The sequence below is a fragment of the Lathamus discolor genome, chromosome 9, assembly GCF_037157495.1.
Source record: "Lathamus discolor isolate bLatDis1 chromosome 9, bLatDis1.hap1, whole genome shotgun sequence".
NCBI classification, from domain to species: domain Eukaryota; kingdom Metazoa; phylum Chordata; class Aves; order Psittaciformes; family Psittacidae; genus Lathamus; species Lathamus discolor.
This window is the reverse complement of record NC_088892.1, coordinates 13,474,178-13,488,734: the sequence shown is the minus strand read 5'-3', so window position 1 is coordinate 13,488,734 and position 14,557 is coordinate 13,474,178. Positions and strand designations below refer to the sequence as shown.

At 41.5% G+C, this 14,557-nt stretch overlaps 1 protein-coding gene across 9 annotated transcripts in view; it reads left to right on the top strand.

The window, feature by feature from the left end:
* The window catches only part of KIAA1210 (KIAA1210 ortholog), a 60,746-nt gene extending 51,326 nt beyond the window's left edge, over positions 1-9,420 (top strand). For all 9 annotated transcript variants that reach the window (XM_065690061.1, XM_065690062.1, XM_065690059.1 and 6 more), the window contains 4 exons: positions 161-1,771; positions 2,529-2,692; positions 3,410-3,512; positions 7,204-9,420. In XM_065690061.1, the coding sequence (XP_065546133.1) occupies positions 161-1,771; positions 2,529-2,692; positions 3,410-3,512; positions 7,204-7,376 (2,051 nt within the window). In that variant the 3' untranslated portion in view covers positions 7,377-9,420. The remainder of the gene's footprint in view (positions 1-160; positions 1,772-2,528; positions 2,693-3,409; positions 3,513-7,203) is intronic.
* The last annotated feature ends 5,137 nt before the right edge of the window (positions 9,421-14,557 follow it).

Below are 14,557 nucleotides of genomic sequence, written 5' to 3'. Positions count from 1 at the left end.
ATTTCTATATATGCTTTGAACAGCCTGATTTAGCAGACAGCAGTTCCCAGACTTGGGCAATTCATGCTGAATGACTGCACTATCTGGAATGAATTACTGGTACAAATGGTGCTTGAATTTTAACCTTTAAGTGCACACTCTTCTCCTCTGTTTAATATAGGATTACCAGCCCAGGCGGGATATTGTGCAAAGGAAGGCAGTTCTAAGGAGACTTCAGGTGTAAAAAGTCCCATTGATGCTGCCTGTGACTCTCGTGATTCCACATTTGTAGCAGAGGACTCCTGTACTTTGCTAGAAGAGGATGCACACCTCACAGATGTGGACCATCACTGTAAAGCAGCTGCACCCCTCCTAAGAACTGAGCCTTCTCCAGTGAACCTGGAGGAACACCGCAGTGCAACAGTGTTGTACTGTTCAGATGAGTCTGCTGATGAATTGAAATTACACCAGCGAAACACCAGTACTGGAGCATCTGCACGTCCAGAATTGCAGCAAGTTGAAGAAGAAGTTGTTGTTTTTCCAGACATACTAGCAGCTGACTTGCTTAGCAATGGCGGGGAAACAGAGTGCATAGATATATTGGCACATGTTGCACAAAGGTCCTCGGTAAATTCTGTGGACCCAAACATCAAATACCAAGAAAAGGGGAATCCACTGTTTATTGGCAAAACAGAAGCCTGCTTGGGTTCTAGTGAGAATCGTTCCGACCATGCTGCCTCAGATATTGTACCAAGCACTTCACAGTTTGCAGTAGCCAATTCAGCGTCCTCTTCTGACATCAAGACAGTGGCTGTTTTGAAGCCTGAGAACAGTTCAGTAACAAGAAATGACACAGAAACTTGTGAAATAATGGAATTTCAGTCATCCAAAAGCAATGCAGAAAAAAACCCAGGCACTGCTGCGTCTGTCTCAGAAGCAGGTTGCCTGCTACCTCAAAGTAAACTGGAAGTATGTTATAAAGCAGAAACTGTTTCTGTTTCAAAAGGTGACCAAGGCAGTCAACAGGCCAACATTGACAGGCAAACAGCGTACGTTTCTGAAAATCTGTCCATTGCATGTCTTGCCTCTTCAAGTTTGGCTAGCTTGAAGAGTAGCATCTCTTCTGATACTGACAGTAAGAACCAGCAGACAAGCAATACACCTTCTCATGGAAAAGCAGTGGAAGACAGTCGATCTTCAGATGAAAATGTGAAAACTCCACTGAAGACTGCTTCTGCTAAACCTATCAGATTCACCATTGCACCAGCATGGCAAAGATCTCTTTCAGGAGGTTCAAATTCAAAGGAAGATTCCTATACCAGAAGTTCCCCAACGTCTCCTATAAGACCAGAGTTGTTTGAAGGAGTGACAAAAGAACACACACGTTTTGATGCCATCATCCAGGAATCGGCAAAATCCAACTCTGATAGATTTGATCGAGATTGCAGGGACAGTGATTCCCATTTGAATTCTTCTATGGAGTGGGCTGACCATGAAGCACAAAGTGTTGAAAGCCCGTTTGGGGTCAGACTAAGGAGAACGTCTTCTTTACTAAAATACCAGAATGAAAGCCGTGCTGAGTCTCCAAAGCTGATCCCTTCAGCTGTTCCCACTGCTCCTTCTGCTTCAGTCAAAGAGGATCAGAAATCAGTGGGCACAGGAAAAACATCTCCAGGCCTTCCTGTTAGCACAAAGTCAGTTGTTAAAAAACCAGATCTGCTAGAAGACAAAAATCCTCCCAAGACAAGATCAGAAGAAGTGGAAAAGAAGCAAAATGGGCATAAACCATCAGGTATTTATACTGTATTTTATCCAGACATTGTAGAAAACAGCAGCCAAGAACATTGGCAGAGTGGTGAACAGAAGATAAAAATCCTCTTGATGAAGACCAAATTCAGCCTTGAGTTCATCAGCACCATAATTTAATTGGCTTGATGATTTGGCTAAAATGGAGAATTCTTGGCTTATCTTAATGAGGGGTGTGTTCCAGCAAGAATAACAACAGAGTAATAGCTGAAGGGTCTCTGAACTATTTCTGGTACGACCGACTTGTACATAGAGTTGGAGTTTTAACAGAGTTTTTTAAAACTTGCTGCTATTTTGTAGTTAAGTTTCCAGACTGCAGCAGCTCAAACCTTGACCGAGAGTTGCATTGGGTGTGATTATTCTTTTTCCCCTAAAATCACTTTATTTAAAATATTGAAAAAGTGAAAAGGCAGCCTGTATTTTACTGCCTACATGAAAAAATAATGGTTATCATACTCGTTTAATCTGCAGTGTGAGGATGTTATTTCAAAGGCAAAGTCCGGTTCACAATGATCTCAGTGGGAGCTCTGCCATTGACTTAAACGGAAGCAGAGTCAGGTCAAAAAACTCCAGAATAAACAGAAAAGCAGTTATCACCAAGGACAAAATCATCAGGGAAGGTAATTTTATCCCCACAATGTTCAAAGGGTATTACAGATGCTGAAGGATTTAAAACACAAAACAAAAGCTTGAGACTGACTTGACTTAAATCCCTTCTTTACTTCAAAATTCTTCTTTTGTAGAAAAGGTCTTCTCTCCACACTTGGAATCTGCTCCTTCTGAGCCAGCTTGGGTCTTCATGGCAAAACTAAAACAAAAGGGTTTCCAGGACCACCCTCTTGCCAAAGAACATAAAGCTGAAGACAGAGCTTTGAGCAAAGCAGATCAAGAGGAGGTAGAGTACCAGGTAATGTTGCATGGGTATGAATTCTGCATCAGATTGCCTGGGTGCTTTTGCAAACTCTTCAGTATCATCTTCATGGGAGATGTGTTGTGAGCGCTACTCAAAGAGAGACTTTCAGGGCTGCCCTCTAATATGGGTTGAGACAGACAACTGGTGCAAGTGAGCAAATACATGTGACTATACTGTCACAGTGATTAGTTTCAAAGCTATATCCTCCTATATGTTCTTTTGTACTGCTCAAACCTGAAGCTTTTCAGAGCTTGCCTATTGCCCCGAACATACTTTGTAGCCCAAGAGCTGCTTTGAGTTGCACTAGCTTCCTCACTGTTAGAGACCTGCAGACTGCATTCACTGCTCTGTTCTGTAGGCTGCATACTGGAAGTCTGACTTTTCCACTGACTCTTGCACAAGTTTCTTGTACAGCTTGGGCAGGGTCTTCAATTCCCCATCTGTAAGACAGAATAACTTGCCTTCAAGTTATCGAGCTATTATTCAAGCTATCAAGTTAACATGCCTGCATGTGAACTAATCCTGTATTTGTAGCAGCTGTCTTCCTTCTTGCCTTCAATCTCTTCTCCCACAGGATGTCCACAGCCATCCTTGTCTGGCATTTGCTTCATTTCCACAGACAGGTTTAGAGATGTTGCCAGGGTGAACTTTGTGAGTGCCAGTGACTAGCCAGGTTTCTTAGTTGTGCTCTTTTCTTCTTTCTTTTTGTAGCAAGGGATGTGTGCTAGTGAAAACATGCTGAAGAAGAATATGCCTTCCTTGAGCTCTCAGGACAAGAAAACACGAGTGAAGACCAGTGTGTGTGCTGCAGCAGGTATTCTCTTTCTTTAAATCTTTATATGGTGGCTACAGTTTACACCAGTAAGTGGTGAGGCTGGCAGGTGATGGGGGGAAACCTTTTTCGTAATCAGCACAGTTTATACAAGGCCTGTTCAGACTATAGTTTTCATATAAGTCAAAGTATTGGCTTGCTCACTCAGCAGAGAAAGCAAGTGAGGAACTTCTGTCTCCACTGCCAGTTCATGGAGTGGCATATAAACAATATGGTGATTTATTATTGGCAAAGGTCAGTACTGAAGAATAGCAGTTGAGCTGGAGTGTGTCCAGAAGAAAACAGCAAAAAAGGTCAGGTCTTCTAGACCAGTCAGCCAGGAAATACTGATGGGAGTGGAGTTGTTTAGTCTAGAGAAGACAGCTTAATTTGGTGCAGAGGACAAGATTTGTCTTTATGTCCTGTATGAGCTTAAAATGTAGCAGGGGAGGTTTAGCTTAGACATTAGGAAATATTTTCTAACAATATGAGTGGTGAAGTGTGGAATCGCGTAGGTTGCTTATAGAGAGTGTGCAGCTTCCATTGATGGATGTGTTTACTAAATAGACAAAAATAATTTATAGAGTCAGTTCACCCTCAGGTGAACACAGAGGCTTGATGGCCTCTCTGCTGCCCTGTTAGCCGTGATTGCCTGCGAGAAAAATGTGTGTGAGTGTGTGAGAGTGACTCAGACATCGTGACTCACATACCTCTTCCAAGGCTACTGCTGGGCTACAGCTTATCCCTCCCTGCTTGCTCAGAGTGGTGCCGAACCTCAGAGACATGCTCCAGTTAGATATAGATAAGCCAGTTCTTCAGCTGTAAAAGCATATTGTGCTAGCTGAAAGCTATTGATTTCAGATACTGCCTAAGAAGATAAGAAATGCCCCACTGTGTTAGAGCAGTGGCTTTTCTGTTCCAGATTCCCCTTGCTGACACTGCAGTAAGAGGTGCTGTCTGGAGAGAGTGCATGCACCTGCCTGCTTACGCCTTATAATCCACCAGCATCCAGAATTGTTGTATTAGAGATATAAAGGGGTACCTCTGTGCCTGCTCCCTGTAGTAGTTGTTTATGGTTTTGAATCTACGAGTCCTACAAAATAAACTTTCTCCCTTACTATAGGTAGCTGACCAGCTAAGAATGGGCACCAACACAGGCTCTGATGTCAGCTGCCAGCTAATTCTGTGTGTGTGATTAAAAGGAAATAGTTTTAAAAAAGGATTCTGTTATAGGACAGCTTCATTTTATGGTCATAGATGCAAAGTGAAAGACAAAATGTAAACAGGCCAAGATTTTTGCTCATATTAGAAGGTCTTCCTTTGAAAAGCTGGCACAAACAAACTGGATTTCTGGTGTTGAATCATCTAAACTTGGAATCCCAGCAGCCCTCAGCTGAAATTCAGAACTCCACAGAACTCCACTGCTACTCATTTGCTAGAACTTCCACCACTTGTGGTCCTTGCAGCAGAATTACAAGTTTTTCTGCATCACCTCTTCCCAAGAATTGGCCTAGGGGCTATCCAGTCAGGAGACATCCAGTGACTTGCCCCTACTCTAGGGATAGCATTTATAGGCATATTCTAGTCCACTCCTTGAATATCACAGAGAGCTCTGATCAGTGCTGGTGTTCAAGGAAAACACTACTCCTCCACTGCTCAGAAAACCATGCCTATCATTTAGGAAATGTTCAGCACTGTCAGCCCATGCCTAGGAAATTGGGAATTCCAAATGTAAACTCTGCTCTGATTTGGTTCCCATTAGCACAGCCAGCAATTTGAAAAGTTGAAGGTGCTAGTGGTGGAAAGGATGCAGATTTAAAATCCAGAGGAGTTATTAATTTAGATCATGCTTTTTGAGTTATGTTAACTGTTAGCAGTTTTCTTGATAGATAATTGAAGTTTTCTGTGCAGTGCATGCATCCTGCACATAACATCGAGAGCCAGGACAGCTCAAGGTCAGCTAAGTCTGGAAGAGAATTCCAAGAAATCAGATCCTTATTCTACTGAGCGTGACTGTTTTGTAACTGCTGTGTGGCAGCCCATGTCATAACCAAGGGAAGATTACTTAGCTTGCCTCTTCTCTCCCACTTCACCCTAAGCATGATGAGGTTTGTCCGAAAGCCTGTCTTTCCTTGAACAGTCATGAACAACCATTTTTGGATTTTGTTTTACCTTGTGCTGTCAGGACATGCTAAGGACTTCAGAGTCGCTTTTGCTTATTATGAAGAAGGAAGTCTCCCAAAAGGTGAAAATTAATTTCCAAAATCAAAGTTGCAGTAAAATTCCTACATCACCTTTAATACTTCTCAAAAATGTGCTGTATATGTCGAGCTGCAGCCTATGTTAATGGATAGTACACTTTCTCAAGTATTCCTAAGTATAGCTTGCCTGCTGCAAGAATTACCAACGAGATAGGATTTTTAAAAGACCAGAGATTTCCTGAGTGGAGTTAGAGAACTTCTTTGGCTTTGCTCCGGAGTGTGACTGATGGAGCTAATGGACATTTTCAATTGATTTCAGTGCAAGCAAGATCAAGCTTCTTGTACTTAACATTGCTTAAGTCCCCATGTGGCCGCTGTTCTTGTGCTGGAGCACAGCAGTCTCATTCTGCCTGCCACATGCCATACATGGACTAATCAGCTATGAGACAAAGTTTGACTTTTCTTCAGTTAGACTTACACACAGAAATGAAGTATTGCCTGGCCTGAAATGGATGGAGAGAGCGTGATGCTGAGAGACTTGTGAACCATGTCTCAAGAAATGAGAGCTGCATCTGTTCAGAGCTGCATTCTGTTAGGCCCCATTCCCGGCTCTCTGCCTGCAGACATTAATCTTGAAAATTTTCTTAACAAGATGGATGGAGGAGGCCTTTTCAAATAGTAACACAAAGCCATACGAGGATACAAGGAGTGTTACCTGTATTCCTCTATCCTTTGTGAGGGTGACAGGCTTGTGTTAGGCTGCATGAAGAGGAACATGTAGCCCCACCAGAATCCAACCTTCTTGGCTTAAAAGTTGAAGAACATAGAGCACTGATTTGATCCCTACCTAGCAGGGAGCAATATTTGTGCCAGCAGTGAAGATGGAAAAACGTTTTTAGATCTTTTCAGTGTTGAAAAACATATACCAGTTACTTTAAACCCTGCAGCAATCCTGGGGTGATCCTTCCCATGCAGATATTTTGTCTCCATTTTCCTGCATACTCGTGAGTCATATTCCTAGATTTTGTTGCACTGACAGAGCAGAATCAGCCCGTGGAACTCTGCTATGCACTGTCACGGAAATTAAGAGTCTGAAAAGGTTAAGAAACAAGATAGCCAAGGACATGAATTTAGAAAAAAACCTGGGGCTATAGTCTCCACATCCTTGAAGAATTTTGAAGAACTCCTTCATTTATCAGGGCTTACACACTTGCTGTTGAGACTGAGGAGAAGATTCTTTTATGGGCAAATTATTTACTAGCAGCTTAGTATCAATTTTTCCACTGCAATAGCCAGCCCTTGCCATCATACCTGCCTTGCACCAGGTAGTGCTAGTGATACCCAGATTAACAATGAATCTGACTTATTCATCAATCACAAACATTCTGGGCTGTGCAAACAATTGCTTTAAAGAGAAGGAAATATTATTGGCAGAAACTGAGTTTTTAACTCCCTAGCCTTCTGATGCTTGATGGATATCTTGTTGTTGGCAGGTAAAGTTGGACCTATTGCTCAGGAAGCATCTGTGATTCCTGCTGTTGAGAAGGAAGTGAGACATTCGTCTAACCTGCCAATGACACCGTGCAGCCCTGCTGAACCACTGTGGCTATCCCTGGCCAAGAAGAAAGCCAAAGCATGGAGTGAAATGCCCCAGATTGTACAATAGCAAATGACATGAACATCCCTTTTTTGTATTGCCAATAGCTGTGTTAACTCCACTTAATCCCTTCTTTACTGTGACCATTTTTTTGAGAAATAAGAGCCTTAAAACTCTTGATCAGACTGTTGTATGTATATACACAATGAAGAAATGCTATTGCAGGCTTAATTTGAAGTATTAGGAAGCTGAGCATTTCCTACTACCAAATACTAGGAAAACTTGATCAATTTATTACATCCTTACACATCTGACGGTGATGTTCTAAGAAGATATGCTTCAGGCTTTTGAAACCTTTCACTTGCAAAAGATGTTTTTAAAGTTTCTGCAGACCATACAGTATTTTGTGCAATGTGGCTTTGGCTGAGAAGTTAACGTATGCTATAAAGTAGGTACAATGATGGGCACTGACGCATCGTGACTCATGGGCATTGAGATCATCACACTTCTTTCTCTGATGCTCATTGTTAATGGATCTGTTATGTGATAGCTGTAAGAGCTAAACAGCATTGGGAGTTCTGGCTTTTGGGTGGTTTGAAGTCTCAACGCTGTGGGTCTTGTTCTTTGCTGATTGATGTCCTCTGGAATGGCCCAGAGCCACACACTTGTTCTCTCCAATGCACTGGAAAACCATCACACTAACATATACTCTGCTTTTGGTTACACCTTTGGAAATCTGGAATAATTTGGGCATTCTACCAAAAAAAAAAAGAAAAAAGGCATTTTCTTTCATTTTGGCAAATAGTGATTTATTCTGTATGAGATTCCTCAGCCAATTGTCTCTCCTGAAGAGTGCGTTGGGGATGGGAACTGTTTGCTACCTAGAAGGTGGCATCTTGTTTTCAGCAAATGCCAGTCTACTCTCCATTTTCATGTGGATATGTGTTCAGTCAGTTGTGTTTAATGCTAGTGATAAAAGGGGCTTCTGCTTTCCTCCTTGCCTCAATCGTCTTTAACCAGTAACTCAGCATCAGTCTCAGAATGTGCAGCTGGGAAAGGATTATTCTCTCAGGGCCTGGCCTTGCAGTCACTCAAGTTGGCAAAAGTTTTGCTATTGACTTTGAAGGAAGCAGACATATGAAAAAGAAGCTATGTAAAATGATATTAGTGGCTTGAGTGGCAGTGGCACTTGCTGGTCCTTGTCAGGTTTTGCAGCATTGTATATTTATGTAGTTTTTATTTACAGTCAGTGCAAAATCTGAAGGCTGACTTGGCTGATGGACAGTTTTTGGCTGGAAAGTTGGCAGGAATTTTTGAGGTAAATATTGTCTCTTGATAGGCTCAATTGTAAAACAAAAAATTAGGTTTGGATCAGCTCAAGCAAGGCTTTAATCTTCCAGTCTTGGCTTGAATTTAATATGTAGCTCTTGCAATTTGAAAACAGTATTAATTAGGAGCTTGACTGTAATTTTATTTTTTCCTTTTTTTACTTCTTTTATTATTATATAGGTGCAAACTTACCCAGGTAGGCTTACTGAAGGTATAGATAGTGTTTATTTTGTACTACCACCAGAAAGAGTTTCACACTGGCTTAGTAATCCGCACCTATTTTGCTACTTATTTTTCTCTATTTTAGGAAGCATATCTTTACTTACAAAGAACTGAAACATTTGTATTTCTCTGAAATGTTTGAGCAATGTGAATGAACGTACTCAGCTTTGATTCCCGAGGTTTTGTACAGCTGCCATCCCATCACGACCTTATTGACCCTGTGTAAAATACTTGCGTTTCTATATTCAGCAAACTCTCTTCTCTTTTTATTAGTGTGGATTGAGATCCTTCAATCAAAGTGCTGCAAATGACACTATAATCTCTCTTTCCCTGTGTTTGCTTTTGATCTTAATATTGTTTCTGTCTTTTATGTTTGGTATGTATATATGTTTTTGTAATCCTTGGCTCAAAGGCACCCCTTTTGTATTCTGTTCCCGTATTTGGTTTACAATTAAATGCTGTTGCCAGTGACGAAATAATTGCTGGGAAGACTGATAGATGGCCTTCACTCATTAAGGAAAAAATAAAAAGAGGTCTTTGGTCAATATGGACTCTAAACATGGTTACACTGCATAGAGCTTGTTTTGAGATGATTTTGTGTGGCCTAGGACTGATCAACACAGCTGGCCAGGCTAATGAACGTTTCTAAATCTATCTGTTTAGAGTTTAAAACATCACCAGAGAGTTGATGCTCTCGTTTTGGTTTGGTGTTACTGGTCCTTCAGTATAGGGTTGGCTTGAAGGCCAGCACTTGTGGTTGCAGGAAGCCCTGTCAATGACTATGTTTAGGTATCACTGGCCAGCTGCTGTAAGACATTTTGGGGTTGCTTTAAAAAAGAAGAAAACCACACAGGAATCATGTGATGTTACATTTGAAATTGATTTGCCTTCTGGATTGCTGGAATTAATGTCCTCAAGTTTCTCACTGCAGCGAAGAGAACAAAAAGCACAGAAAAAAATCAAACCCAAGTCTCGTATAATTGCAAGAGTTTAGACGATGGTATTTTAAGGTAATTGTTGAAGTATCAGTGATTTATTGATGCATTTCTAGAAGTTGCTAGCTCCATTAGCATGGCTTTGATTTCCTGTCATCCTAGTGCAGTTTTTAGGTGTTCGATGAGTGCAAGTGGCTAATTTAGGAAGCTCATTTTGGGTGATTATTTCTAGACACAGTCACTGTCTTTGGAATCAAGGTGTCTTGAAGTGCAGAGCTCATTGCAGAATGTCACTGTGAGGTTTAATGGATCAGGATCTTTAGTGGAGGATGTAGAAAGCTGTCCCTGAAATTCCCCATGCACAGTGCAGCAACTGGGGCTTCAGCTGGCTTTGGTGCTGCTGTGTGACAGCAGAGGGTGCTGCTGCCATCCCTGAGGAGCACAGAAGGTGTCTCTGGAAATCAGATTTCAATGTGCATTTGAAGTGTGTTATTAAAGTAAGGAGACTAGAGGTTTCATTAATGCAGAGAATGATGCAGTATGCCATTAATGCAGAAAGGTTTGAATGCAGAGTGTTCTGAAAGAGGGGTGTATTTCTATGTGTGATCTGATGGAGGTTTTGAGCTATAAAGGGTGGAAAAAAACCCTTTACCTTGTGACAACAAGCTCTGAAGAACTGGTGACGATGATGGGGAAAGGTAGGTTATGTGGTGAATTCAGTCCTGCAGTGAGGCCCTATGGGAGGATATGTGAAGATGTCCAAAAAGAGCACTGCAATTTGGCATTTTAACTCTGCTGCTTAGAACAACTGCAGCCTGGCTAGAGGCTGATCTTCTTTCCAGCCAGGTGTAGAAGCTGATGATATTACAGAAGAGATTAGAGAAACAAACAGCAAGTAGGTGTGCACCTAGCTGTAGATTACGGAGATTCCTGTTGCTGTAACAGTTTGTTGTAAAGACCTGGACAAAAAGAGACTGTTATCATCCAGCTGGGAATCTGCTTTTGATTAAGTGGGTTTGTGGACAAGAGGGAACAAGCCAGTTTAAATGAGGCAAAAAGACTCCAAAATTTTCAAAGCTACACAATTTTGCTCTAGCACAACTCCGACAACACTTTTATCATGCGAATCTTGTGTGTGCATGTCCATAAACAGACACAAAGAATAAATTCTAGAGTTCAGATAACTGAGGAGCTAGTACTCATTTCAAATTACCATACCCAGAAGGAAAGTCTTAGAATACTGGGGAAAGACCAGTATTGAAAACCCTAAACACTAGCCCTTTTCATGTTAGAAAGTTTAGATGGAGAAGGCCGCCCCAGCTAGTATTACATTATGTCTTTTTAAGTGCTGTAGTCTAAAATATTAAATGCAATTTGTTTCGAAGTATTACAATAGATGTTCTCAGCTTATAAAAGCTGTAATTCCTGACTTTGTGCCACCTGCTCTGTTAAGTGCTTTTGAGATCAATACAGGAAAGATATTAGCCTGTGATGATACTTTGCCCTTTAGAACTGCTACTGGAAGGTGATACATCTGAAGGGTACCAGTAATGAGCAGTCTAATAAATAAGGCAAAGATCTCTCTGTCCTTTCCTCTAGTGTGTGTTATCCTACCTACAGTTTTGTTAAAGATTCATTCTGGATAGAAGATTTGACAAACTTGATCAACCATCACCGGAATGTTAGTAATGACCATGTGGAACCTCTGATATTTGGGAAATCTGAACATCTGTTTAGGATTCTGACCCTTGCTTTAGTTGCATTCTCTCTCTTCTGCGTGGTCAGGAAGCATTGCACCAAAAGCATCAATATTTGTCACAGGCTGTTGTTACAGTTTGGGTTAGTTCTAGGTGCAGAGGTCAACTGAAATCTCTGGTTTTCATTGACAATGTTTTTAAATGTCTTTTGTGGAAGTAGGCAGGTGAAATAAACTGTAACTTCTGAACTTGGCACACAAAACCATGCATCTCAGAACAAAATGGTTGCTCAGGTCTTTCCAGCTGGCTGGGTGAAAGGGCACGGTTGGATGAAGGTGAATGACTAGGAGAGAATGGCAGTTCAAGTTGAGAAACAAAAAGGCATAGTGTGGGAAGCTACAATTCAAATTGCTCTTCCATAAATGGGATGTGTCTAGGGACATGGAAAGGTATTGAAAGGGGCATTTAAGTAGTGAAGATTTTTATGCATCTTCTCTCTGCATATGAGGAAGCAGAATTTTGGATGTTCTTGTAAATGAATGGAAATACATCAGAGATGCCCACTGCCGTTGCAACTTTATTTTGTTTTTTCATTTGATGCAGTCTGTACATTCCCACCTTATATGGTCCAGGAGAGGTAACTGTTACCAGAACTCGTTCCTTATTCTGGACCATATTAAGCACGGGAGAACTTTGACTGCACTGCACATCAAAGCCTGTTCTGACCTGCTGGTCACATCCACAGCAGCCCAGCACTTTCAGTGGAACAGCTGTATGATCTGTGTTAAAAATGCAGCTTCTCAGAAGTGAGCTAAGCCAAAGTTTAGCAGCTTCCCTTGACTTGAGGGGCAGATTATTAATTATTGAAAATGTGAGATGCTATCATTATTGTTCTTGTGCTAGGAGAGATTTAAAAATAAGCTATTTTAATAGCTGATTATTTTTTTAGAGGCAATTAAAAGAAGCATCTAGAGGTGGATTATCTAAACAGGATTAAACTCTCAGTTCTTAAGCTGATCTATAAACCAAGTTAGTCATTAAACAAGAAACAGGTATGAAAATGGCTGAGGTGTGGAGTATTTCATTGATATAATTTTCTATGATGTAGAAATTAAATGGCAGCAAGAAGGGATTGATTGACGTAAATCTTGTAAACACACAAGGTTGTTTGGTACCTGAAACTCTCATTCCATCCTTTCTTATATCTGCCTCAGAACAGTTCTGTTAAACAAACCCCATAGCTTCTCTTTCTAAGTATTCTTACCTTTCATTTATGGGTTCAAACTCAGTTTTTACTTAACCTGGCTTGTAGTCAGCCATATTCTACAGAAACCCAAAGAAAAGCTGTCAAATCCAAGACCGCACACCCATGAATGCTGGCACCCTGCCTTTCTCAAAGTTCACCTAACCTACTTTGCAGAGCTGATACTTCATTACATTTTCCCTGTTACACAATTCTGCCTTCAAATTGGGTTTGATTTACAGGTATTTTTCCAACGCAGAAGGGTGAGGTTGACTGCTTTAAAATTAGAAGTTTTCCCCATTGCTCAGGAATATGTTTCTCTGGCATTGAGGTAACTTTTTCCAAGTTACACAAGTTCACTGTGGCAACTGTAGCAATGTATGGGAAAGGGTTGAAGTCCTGGGGCTGTGTTGTGTTACCATAGAGTGTAAATGGCATGCAGCAGCTTTCCTTGAAGATGTCATGGGCACCACAGAGAGCTAAGGAAGCAGGAGGAGATGTCACTGCCTGGCTCCTTGTGATGTGTGTTCCTGCTGTGCCAAATACATCGCTGCTGACATGGGCAAAGGGAGCAAAGGGACAGCTGAGAAGCAGCAGAGGGGCGATGTGCCCCCCCCCAGGGCATTTTGCCACTTGTGCATGTGGGATGAAAGAACTTCACAAGATTTCACAAGCTGTGGAAGTGTGTTTTATTCATGCAGGAGGAAATAAAGTGACTTTTGTGTCACAAGTAGATGTACAAATTACTCTAGACCTAAAGTAAACTAGAGCTGTGTTTTAAACACGAGAGGCATTTACTCAGTTTGGATCCCGAATCATGCATATTTCAAAGAGGAGGCATATATATCTGTTTTGGTAGAGCATTTCATTGGTAAAGGGAGTTCTACCCAGATATGAGTGACCTGATGTGTACTTGTGTGAAAGGAAATCAGAACAGAGCCTCTATTTTTTATTCCCACTTTGACAGGACAATTTATTACATAGGCATTCTTAATGTTATGATCCCTTATAAAAATAACTGCCTCCTTACTTAATGTTTATAAAATAAGAGCTTTGTCTGCGAGAAGTACTACATATTATGGTAAAATAATAACTGGGAATACATACATTAGATGTAAAATGCTGGAAGAATCAACAACACTTTTTACTTACTATTTATTTAATAGTTTAAGAGCATGACTTGCTACTAAAGTCTAAATTCTGCAAAGTACTCTAGCATGGATCATGCAATCATAGCATCATAGAATGGTTTGGGCTGAAAGAGACCCTAACGAGCGTCCAGATCCAACCCCCTGCCATGGGTAGGGACACATTCCACTAGACTTGGTTGCTCAAAGCCACATCCAATCTGGCTTTATAATTTGTTGATGGTGGCTTGTATCTCATTCCATCCTTTTTCTTATGGATTTCTCCTTTGAAGGCAATGGTTCAAAAATGAGGTGATAAAAATGTACAGCCACAGCCAATTCATTTTTAGAGCGTGTCACTCCTTTAGAAAGAGAGTTTGTATCTCTGGGAAGCTAATGGCTTAGCAGAGAGAGCTGGGATGGAGCAGTGGCATGCTTGGCCCCCTCTGTGGAGATTTCAGGTGTGCCAGAGCTTGTTCCCCTTCTTCACCTTCTCTGCCCTGGTCAGCAGTGCTGCAAAACCTGGCTTGGGTGCAGTGGGGTGAACCAGGGGGTTGGCACATCCATCCCCAGCCCTGTATCCATAGTGCTGGGGGCTGCTGAGGGTACCAGGTTCTCATGGTCTGAGCTCTGCTGCTGCAGGAGGGTGGCAGTGCCTGTGCTGGCTGGGTGCTACTCTTGCAGTTAGTGGCAGTAA